At 42.2% G+C, this 11,150-nt stretch overlaps 1 protein-coding gene and 1 pseudogene across 2 annotated transcripts in view; both read left to right on the forward strand.

Annotated features, from left to right (window-relative positions):
• TMCC1 (transmembrane and coiled-coil domain family 1) overlaps positions 1-5,593 on the forward strand; it is a 42,031-nt gene extending 36,438 nt beyond the window's left edge. For both annotated transcript variants that reach the window (XM_008053036.2, XM_021709961.1), the window contains one exon: positions 1,640-5,593. In XM_008053036.2, the coding sequence (XP_008051227.1) occupies positions 1,640-1,954 (315 nt within the window). In that variant the 3' untranslated portion in view covers positions 1,955-5,593. The remainder of the gene's footprint in view (positions 1-1,639) is intronic.
• A 976-nt stretch (positions 5,594-6,569) lies between these two features.
• LOC110595201 lies at positions 6,570-6,914 on the forward strand (annotated as a pseudogene).
• Positions 6,915-11,150: the final 4,236 nt, after the last annotated feature.

Consider the following 11,150-nt stretch of genomic DNA (forward strand, 5'->3'; position numbering starts at 1 on the left):
CACTCCAGTCTGGGCGACAGAGTGAGACTCCAACTCAAAAAAAAAAAAGTAGAGTCAGAGATCCCTTTCCACTAATGTCAGGGATTGACTTGACTTACAAAGCACCAGGTAGTATATATAGGGAAGCATGTTCAAAGGATGTTCACTGCATCATTGTTACAGTGGAAAAATTGGAAACAACCTAAAAATCCCCAAGAGGGAACTGACTGCACAAACTATGACATAGTCTATAACTATAAAATGTTACCAGTCTCGGAGGCTCAGCCTGTAATCCCGTGCCTTGCGAGGCTGAGGTGAGTGGATTGCCTGAGCCCGCGGGTTCAAGACCCGCCTGGGCAACTTGGTGAGACCTCATCTCTACAATAAATCAAAAATTAGCCGGGCGTGGTAGCGCGTGCCTGTAGTTCCTGCTACTTGGAAGGCTGAGGCGGAAGGATCGCCGGATCCCCAGCAGGTCAAGGCTGCAGTGGCCGGGAGCAGCCACTGCACTCTAGTCTGGGCGACAGAGTGAGACTCCAACTCAAAAATAAATAAAAAATAAATAAAATGTTATGCAGCAGTTAAGAATGAGGTGGATCTTTGTGTACTGACATGGAGAGATCACTAAGATCCACTGTTAGGTTGAAAAAAAAAAAGTAGTCTGGCATGGTGGCTCACAACTGTAATTTTAGTACTTTGAGAGGCTGAGGCAGGAGAATTGCTTGAGCCCAGGAGTTGAGACCAGCCTAGGAAACATAGTGAGTTCTCATCTCAAATTTTTAAAAAAAAATTTTTTTAATAAAATAAAAAAGCAAGTTGTAGATCATTTCCAATAGTATGATACTATTCATGTTAAGAAATAATAATTCCAGATGTTTCCCTTGGCGCACATATGTATACACTTAACCACAGGTTAAAGGGTAAACACATACCAAACTGACAGCATTACCTCAGGGGCAGAGATTGGAACTGAGAGAAATGTCAGAGGAGACTGTATTCTATTAGAAATTTTTTATGTTGAACAAGTATGTATGTACTGTGCAACTTAGATTGATAATTTTTAAATTTGAAAAAAAAAACATCAGCTGGGTTCAGTAGCTCAGCCTGTAATCGTAGTACTTTGGGAGGCCGAGGCGAGTGGATTGCCTGAGCCCACGGGTTCAAGATCAGCCCAGGCAAACTGGTGAGACCTCATCTCTACGATAAATTTTTTAAAAATCAGCCAGGCATGGTAATGCACACCTGTAATTCTGGCTACTTGGAAGGCTGAGGCAGAAGGATCACCAGAGTCCACAGGTCAGCGCCAGGATGGCTGTGAGTGTCCCACTGCACTCCAGCCTGGGCGACAGAGTGAGACTCCAACACACACACACGAAAAGTCATGTATTTGTAGTCTTATCATTAAAATGTTCTAGACCAAATAAATCTAGGCGTGGCCATTGCTTCCTGTGAGGTATCTGCAGGAATGGAATGGAGGGCTAAAAGGAGAATAATAGACATCTGACTAGTGAGCTATGCATCTAGCCTTTTATATTCGAGACTCCAGCATATTTAAAATCACTGGCATAGCTCAAGATGCATCTGGCTTGCCCACGGGGTATGTTAGCAACTCAGAGATTTATGAGCAGAAGGCTTAACTATTCCCTGTTCTGGCCCACAGGAGGCCCTGGAGGCATGCCAGACCCGCATCTCCAAGATGGAGCTGCAGCAGCAGCAGCAGCAGGTGGTGCAGCTAGAAGGTCTGGAGAATGCCACTGCCCGGAACCTTCTGGGCAAACTCATCAACATCCTCCTGGCTGTTATGGCGGTCCTTTTGGTCTTTGTCTCCACGGTAGCCAACTGTGTGGTCCCCCTCATGAAGACTCGCAACAGGACGTTCAGCACTTTATTCCTTGTGGTTTTCATTGCCTTTCTCTGGAAGCACTGGGACGCCCTCTTCAGCTATGTGGAACGGTTCTTTTCATCCCCTAGATGATGCTGGCACAAGAAGGCAGTGCTCCCTACCCTCTGGCGAGTGCATGCAACAGAAAGTTAGACAGCAACTTACCTACTCTGAAGTTTTCTACAACAACAAAAGAGTTGAGTGAATCTGTTTACATTTAGAATAATGTTTTTTTCTTCAAGAGACACAATTGCAATAGTATTTTTTAGATTTTATCCAAGAAGTTTTTTGGGCAAAAATCTTGGATCATTTTTATGTAGCATGATTTTCCTTGGGATGCAAATCTTAAACAGTCCTTTAACATGAACCAACAATCTGGAGCACACTGAAGGGCATTCTAAATTGTGGCTTGAAGGACTGCATTAAAATCCACTAAAAGGATGCGAAAACCTGATTAGGGCAAACCAGTTAAACCTAACTCCCTACCTTGTCTGGGCTCACCACCTCTCCCCATCCCAGACTAACTTTACTGTGAAATCCTACCACATTCCATGTCTGAATTTTTGGATTCAGGGTGGATTTTCCTTGTCCATGGAAGAACACATGGATCTCCCTGGCTTTCTCACTCAAGTTGGCCACTCACGCCAACCCTGGAAGTGTGATCACTTTTGAACCTGTTTCCTTAATCTTCGCTAGGATACAAAAGTGAGAGCATCTTTCCCCAAAGGATCACTGCACAGTCCTACTACAGTATTTTGAAGTTGCCCTCTAAATACTTAATTTTACGTAAAATCCCTTGGCCGCACTTTTAAGGTTTTTTTTTAATATGTGTATAGTTACCACCTTAAAAAATCTGAACAGCATACTTGAAGAATGTAATACTCAAACTCTCAGTGCTTCCTTATGGTTTCTAATAGGATTTTTTATTATTGTTATTATTATTATTGGGTTTTTTTGGAAAGGGTTGGGAGGGTCTTTTATTTTTCCTTTGAAATAAAGAAGTGATGTTTTTAAATGAAGAAATGCGTGGACATTTAAGTGTGCTGCTCCCTCTTGTCTTGAAACAGTTTGAGTAAGAAAGACTTGCTGTAAATGCTGCCCTCTGCTGCTCTTGTTTTGAGATGCAGCTTAAATTCCCTCCTCTGGCTGCTGCCACTGCTTTTTGGTGTCCTGCCACCTGCATACCACCACTGTATGGGCTTGGCTTGGTTGGAGAGGAAAGGGGTGTGCAGGCAGATGGGGAGGCTTTTTCCACAAACCAGCATGGTAGGATAGGGATTTTTTTGCCCCAAGTAAAGGTTTATCAAGTGACCATTGAGACTATGTTATGAGAGTCATAAATAATTCCTTATGTTTCCTTAATTTATTTTTAACATCCCCTAATTACTGAAACCAAAGTGATGTGGAGTCTTCTGTCTGCATTTTGGCCCCAACATCCTTAATTTCAAAGCTTTATTTTGTCTGCCTGGGAGAATCAGTTGCAGGTGATTCTTCTAAAGAGCAGAAAAGAAAATGTCAGGCTTAGAAGGACCCAAGTCTTGAGTGTAAAATGTTGTCAGCTTCCTATTAATCTAAACTGACGTATTAACCTAACGATGCTCAGTGAACTTTTGTAGACAGTTTAGAAAGATCAACTGAGCCTTCTTCCCCATCCTATAACCAGTTCCATCATCCTGGTGGAACTTGAACTTTTAAAGCTTATCTAAGAGAGCTTGGTTAGCTTTTCATATTACTCATAGTATTGGGTCACAAACACTGTTCCCTCTTGGCCTCCTTCTGCGCAACCAGGTGATGAGCAGGGAGCACATAATATGCCCCGAAAAGAACAGCAAAGCATGCTTTGCCTGTTTCCCCCATACCAGAAAATTCTTTCAGTAGTAGCAGATTAGTATTGCCCTGCCTGTCTGAAAGAACAATTCCATCCTTCTTTTGCTTTGGCAAGCTGGCCTTCTCGGAGCCAGCATGTTTCCATAACTACTTTGATATGTTAACTCAGGTACCCCGATCTTCACCCCATTCCCAGTTGATTGTAGTGTACCTGCTGGCTCTGTTGCCCCCTCAAAACTAGCACCCAGAGCAGGGCCACATGGGGTGATTTCGCTTTTAAAAAATAATTAGAACCATTTCATGTCCATGCCAAAACCAAATTTTCCCCAAGCCTATATACTTAAAATGTTAACTTTGCCTAAAAATATTGCAGTGACTTTAGGCAAGAGTGCCAAAGGACACTATGACCTTGTCAAACTAGCAGTTTCTGCTTTAGCTTAATTGCTCAGAGTAGAGAAGAGAGCCCCACAAAGTTGTTGAAAAGATGCTCTAGTAGTAGTCCACCCGTTTTTCTAAGCTAGAACATTTGAGTCCCTTAAACTACAGGCTAATAAGTTTTGTGGGCACTGGAGGTCACTCTGATAGATCGATTGCAAGTGTTCCCATTTGCCTTAGGACAGTTTCTATCAAAGGAAGGTGTTCACCTCTGGAAAGCCCCCTGAGCTCCAGCCAAACAGGCCCACACTGACTTTCCATCTTCCTTTCTCAAACTGTCTTAGAAAGGACCTTCAGTCCAGTCAGGCACAACAGCTTTCTAGCTTTGTCCCTTGAGTACTCACCAGGCCCAACAGTTGTGTGCATTTAATGCTGTTTGTAACCATACATCTGCTTTCATGCTTTCCTATGCTTTTTGTTGCCCATCCCTGTTGCTTTTGAGTTTCTTTGAATTATGGTTGTTTTCAGGTTCTCCCCTGTTCAAAGCTCTTCTATAACCTCGCTCTAATGACTTAACAATTGTTCTGGGTGGAGACTGACCCTCATTTGAATGCTCTCTTTAAAAAAAAAAAGACTATGTACATTCCCTTTGAAATGATGCATTCCCGGATTTGTCTGTGCTAGTGCCTAGCCTGGATGAGTGAGGCTGGCTGTGTTGTCCTGGGTGACTCTGTTCAGGCTCTAGAAAGACCATCATCTTTTACAACATTTATGATCATTAATGGGTACTTCTGTCTGCTCCAATTTTGATCCCTTGGTACACTCTGCATCCTAGCAAGGAAGGCTTTCTGCTGGCTCTTTAAGCAAAAATAGGTTAAATTTTATACTTCACTGACAGGGGTCTTCCCTCCCTTGTCCCAACTGGAGTAAAAATCTGAAGCCAAGAAAAACACTGGGATCAAGCCTTCCTGGTTAGCCATGTCCTATTAATGAGCATATTTTTGTGTGGTCTTCATTGCATTTGGTTTTGTTTCCGATTTCAAATTCCTTTGAGGTACAGTCAGATGAAACGCAGAGTTCCGAGTGAGTTCCAATGAGGAGCTGCCTTTTAGCTTTGGAAAATATGCATCTAAAACAAAACCAAACATTATTATGATGAACAAGCTGGCACAAGCAAAAGTATGTTTCCCACACCCCCCCCCCCAAATGAAACCTGGGATTTTGGATGTGGCTCTAAGAGTTAACATTTCTGTCTGTGTGTTGTGTATGCTAGGTGATACCCTCAGTAGGGATTGACTACTAGACTGTAAGTGTGTTTTATCAAAGTGTGTAAGAATAAAAACTCACTTGCACGAATTGAAAAGTAAAGAAATGACACTTGTGAACGTGTGAACGTTAACACTGTAGTTGATAGATCTTAAGCTGCTAATTGTTGAGAGAGAATTAAATTTATGTTCTGTCTGGTTGCTGCAGATTCTCAGCAGCACTTTTACTGTATATACAAATTGAAATAAAGACCTCAGCTATTAACCTGGTGGTCAGACTCAGGTTTGTTTTGCTCCTTGTTTTTGCATATTCAGTTTCCAGTGATATGTTTATTTAAAAACTTTCCACTAGTTTGTGCATTAGAAAGTGTGTGTGTGTGTGTGTGTGTGTGTGTGTGTGTGTGTGTGTAGCCAGTATCTTGAAGCTATAACTGACAGCTGAGTAGCTGTTCCATTCTTCCTGAATTTTATAGACATCATTTCAGACTGGCACTTCCCCAAAATTCCTTTAGGCTAGTAGATAAGACTACCTTTTATTGTTTGAAGGGGCATACAAGCGGTGTCCTCCAAATCCAGTGTATAATGAGCCCCAAAATAGGTATAATACTCTCTGATCATCCTTAAGAGGATTTGCTAATAAATGTTTTGAGGCCATAAGCATACTTTTGAGACATTTAACATGTAGTTTTACATACATGTAATGAGTTATTATCCAGCCTAATCCTATCTGTGGTTTTGTTATAGAAGTAGTAATTTCTATTAGGGCTTTGCCCTGATGATCTCTGGGAGGCATCTAGAAATCCAGAAGTCCTCAACTTGCCTTTGACAGAGTACCGAGCAGAGACATGATGACTTGCTCTTTCACAGCCCCAGTCTGAGTGTTGAGAACTTTGGGCCCCACTTCTGGCTTACTAGCTCTGTGCCTCACCCCATCTATAAACTAGCCCAACTTGATCCTATCAGTGGATGCTGTAAGAACAAGGGATACCTCTTGTGAGCTTTGAAAATTGCTGTGAGATTACCCGTATGCCTCTTAAAATATGGGCCATGGCTGGTCTGAAGATAGTGAGTCATCTCTGTCAGTTACAGATGAAACTCCTTGTTCTGCTTTTTCCCCCCTTCTCACTATTACACTGACTAGTCTTAATAAAAAGTCACACTGGTGCCCGCGTGTGGGCGGGGGCGGCAGGGCCTGCAGTTCCAGCCAGTGGGTGACTGCTCATGGCACCGACTCAGTCATTATGCTGAAGAGAAAGTCGCCAGAGAATCCAGAGGGCAAAGATGGGTACTTCTGTCTGCTCCAATTTTGATCCCTTGGTACACTCTGCATCCTAGCAAGGAAGTAACTAAACAGGAGCCCACAAGATCTGCCAGATTGTTGGTGAAACCTGCCCCACCAAAACCTGAACCTAAACCATGAAAAACATCTGCTAAGAAAGAACCCGAAGCAAAGATTAAACAAGGTGCTAAAGGGAAGGAGGAGGAAAAACTGGAAGCTGGAAAGGAAGGTACTGCACCATCTGAAAATGGTGAAACCAGCTGGAGAGGTACAGAAAACTGAATCTGTAGATACTGTGGGAGAATGAACTGTCATGAAAAATTGGGGTTGATTTTATGTATCTCTTGGGATAACTTTTAAAAGCTATTTTTATCAAGTATTTTGTAAATGCTAATTTTTTTAGGACTCTGCTAGTTGGCATACAAAAATATATAAGGATGGACATTTTACCTTCTCATAGTCGGGCTTTTTGGAAATTTCCATCATCCTCAAGTAAAATAAATACCAATTTAATACTGGAAGCTGTGTATAAACTTGATCCAGCATTCCATACACCTGGTTTAAAATTTTAGTCCTGTCCTCACCGTGGTGTTTTTACTGTGCATGTTTGAATTTTTCATGCAGTTTTTCTAGAGCAATAATCAGTGGTGCTTTTGTACCTAGGTTTATGTGATTTAATGGAACATGGATAGTTGTGGCCACCTGCTGACTACTTATGGTTTAAAATAAAAGGTTTTGTCTGCAAAAAAAAGAAAAGAAAAAAGTCACACTGCCATGTGCAGTTTGTACATTGCTTAACCCCAAGGGACTTCACTGCTACACTGAGAACAACATCTAGGAGTTATGCAATGCATAATGGGCACACACAGCCCTGATAATGGGCAATGTATAATTTCAAAGTCTGCTTTATTTTTATTTTTATCCATTAAAAACTTTGGAGAGTGGGACTGGGCACAGTGATCCCACCTGTATTCTTAGTGTTCTGGGAGGCTGAGGCAGGAGGATCACCTGAGCCGAGGAGTTTGAAGTTACAGTGAGCTATCATCGTATAATTGTGCCACTGCACTCCACCTGGACAACAGAGCAAGACCATGTCTCTCAAAAAAAAAAAAAAAAAAAACCTTCAGCGAATGGAGGACTAGTAACAAATCTTAGAAGCTGTGGTGTAGAAAACACTGGGGAGGCAGGCAGGGAAAGGTATGGCCAACTAGAAAATGTATGTTTCACCTAACGGGTTCAAATGTATTATTTTTAAATCCTAGGGGCCAAACTAAACCTTTAGCCAACTTGTAACCCCAAGTCTCTGTAGGAAAGAGCAGCTAACGTTATAGAGTACTTACTGAGTGCCAAGCATCATGCAGTTAAATAAATCAATTCTTCCACAGTCTTATGCTGAAAGTATCATCCTTATTGTCTAGGTAAGGACACTGAAGCTTGGATGAAATGGCTTGGCCAAAATTAATATTAGGAAATGGTAAATTAATACAATGGAAACTAGGTCTATACAACATATGCAACAAAAGATGAGTGTCCACAATATGTAAGTACGAATCAATAAGATAACAGCTCAGTAGAAAAGATAGGAAGGTCGGGAGCAATGACTCAAACCTGTAATCCCAGCACTTTGGGAGGCTGAGGCAAGAGGATTGCCTCCGCCCGGGGATTCAAAACCAGCCTGGGCAACTTGGTAAGACTTCATCTCTACAATATATCAAAAAATTAGTTGGGCATTGTGGTGCGTACCTGTAGTTCCAGCTACTTGGAAGGCTGAGGTGAAAGGATTGCCTGAGCCCAGTAGGTTGAGGCTGCGGTGGCCAGTAGTGTGCCACTGCCCTCCAGCCTGGGTGACAAAAGTGAAACTGCTACTCAAAAAAAAAACAAAGGCAAAGGTTATGAACAAATAGTTCTGGCCAGGCTCAGTGGCTCAGCCTGTAATTCCAGCACTTTGGGAGGCCGAGGCGAGTGGATTGCCTGAGCCTGCGGATTCAAGACCAGCCGGGGCAACTTGATGAGACCTCATCTCTACAATAAAATAAAAAATAGCTGGGTGTGGTAGCACACATCTGTAGTTCCGGCTACTCAGAAGGCTGAGGTGGAAGAATCACCTGAGCCTAGCAGGTCAACGCTGGGGTGACCATGAGCTTGCGTGCCACTGCACTCCAGCCCAGGTGAAGGAGTGAGACTCCAACTCAAAAAAAAAAAAAAAATAGGCAAAGGTCATGAACAAATAGTTCTTGGAAAAAGAAATGGCCAATAAGCATTCCAGAAAATTGTTCAGCCTCCTGTTTAGTCAGTGTATTAGATGAGAAAAACAATTTTGGAACAATATATTTTCATTTTCATTTATGTCGAAAATATTTGTGTAAATGCATGCATGTAGATGTATAGAAACTTCACATTAAACAATCCCCAGTCATTTTGGGAAAGAGAAAGAGGGAGGAACAGTTGTAAAACAGGACTTTCATGCTTGGCTCCTATAAAATATGAATCTCTTTGAAGATAATTGTGTATTTTTTAATCAAATATATTAAAAGTTTTTTTGGTTTTTTGTTTTTGTGTAAAGGAAATAGGTCCAGGGAAGAGAAGTGAAAAAAAGTTGATAGTGTTTCTAATGCCAGAATATACTAGACATCTTTTGCCTTAAGAGTGCCTTACAGGGGCTCTGGACCAAGTTTAGGCCACGCCTTGAGCTTTCTTCTGGTTCTGGATTTCTAGGCATGGTGGTCCTGCTGCTAGAGGCCTGGAGGACTCAAAGGGAACACATGAAGAGGAGTGTTAAGGTATGACGGCAGCAGCTGGTACCTCCTGTTTAGTTCAGTCCTTCACCCTCTGTACAAGACGACTGTGAAAGTGTGCTAAGCCAAGGAAAAAAGAACTTGGTAGTGTGACGTACACATGGTAACAGAAGCAGAAGTCATGTGTGGGAGCCAAGAGGAGGAAGAAATTCTGACAGGGCAATTGGGAAAGGCTCAAGGAGAAGGTAATGGTGTCTGGGATGAGATGGATTTGTGATGACAAATAGGTGAGGAGAGCATTTCATATCAGCAAAACCACAGAGATGAAAAAGGCTGAGGTGAGCAGTTCAAGCAATAGATGGGAGCCCTGAGTGGCTGGTAGAGTGCCTGGAAGGATGTGTGAATATATGTGGGGACCAAGTTGCAAGAAATATTGAATAGCATGCTAAAGGTTTCCTTTGCGCTATAAGAGAGGCCATTACAGGTGTTGAGAGGTGACCCAGCCTTGTGTTTAGGGATAATTATGACCCTTTCAAAAAGGAAACAGTAACCTGTTTTTCGTGTAATTCAAGTCAGTTGGGTGGTTGAGAAATGGTGTCCAAGATATTTGATCTTTTGCCTATTGATCCTGTAAGTGGAAGAGCTTCACAAATTTTTTTTGATAACTGGAAACTGAGGGTGTAGGAAACGGAGTTGTTATTTTAAAAAATTAATTACAAAAAAAAAAAGCCCTGTCACCTTTAGCATTAGAATCCTTAAATCCTAGCTGGGCGTGGTAGCACTCACCTGCAGTTTCGGCTACTTGGAAGGCTGAGGTGGAAGGATTACCAGAGCCCAGCAGGTCGAGGCTGCAGTGGCCAGGAGCGTGCCACTGCCCTCCAGCCTGGGTGACAAAAGTGAGACTGCTACTCAAAAAACAAACAAAAAAGAATCCTTAAACCCTAGAGCAAGAGTACTTGACAAAACTTATTCAGGCTTCTGCCTCACTGGATGTTTAAGCAGTTCAAGAAAATTTTACTTTTGGAAGAATTCAGTTCAATAGCTTTCAAGACTATATTAAAAGGTACAACAAACAATTATGAAAATGAATTATATTAAACTGAATTAAGTTTGGCCTAAGGCTGCTTCTGTGCTTGTCTGAAGTTTGGCCCAAAGATTTCTCCATACACCCTGAACTGTAACTGGACTGGATATGTAAACAGACTAATCTACTCTGGCAACAAGTAGCTATCCCAGAAGCTGAACTGCAGTCAACCACAAGTAGCCAGCAATTCAAAAGAAGTTCAAACAGGGCAGGTACTCAGCTGTAACCAATTCAGTTGTCTCTGTACCTCACTTCCATTTTTTATGCATCACTTTCCTTTTTCTGTCCATAAATGTTAGCCAGTCATATGGCAGCCATGGAATCTCACTAAACCTGCCCTAATTCTAGGGGTTACCCAATTCATGAGTCATTCTTTGCTCAAACCCTGTTAAAATTTAATTTGTCTAAAGCCTTAACAATTTTAATAACCACCATATCTTAAAGAGAAAGTTGTAAATGAAATAATCGGATTTGGCAGGGCGCGGTGGCTCAAGCCTGTCATCCCAGTACTTTGGGAAGCTGAGGTGAGAGGATTGCCTGAGCTCATAGGTTCGAGAACAGCCTGGGCAACTTGTCGAGACCTCATCTCTACAATAAATAAAAAAAACCAAAAAGTTAGCCGGGCATGGTAACATGTGCTTGTAGTTCCTGCTACTTGGAAGGCTAAGGTGGAAGGATTGCCTGAGCCCAGCAGGTCGAGGCTGCGGTGGCCGGGAGCGGCCAC

This window comes from Carlito syrichta, unplaced genomic scaffold, assembly GCF_000164805.1.
Source record: "Carlito syrichta isolate Samal-C Ts95f unplaced genomic scaffold, Tarsius_syrichta-2.0.1 Scaffold287783, whole genome shotgun sequence".
NCBI lineage: Eukaryota > Metazoa > Chordata > Mammalia > Primates > Tarsiidae > Carlito > Carlito syrichta.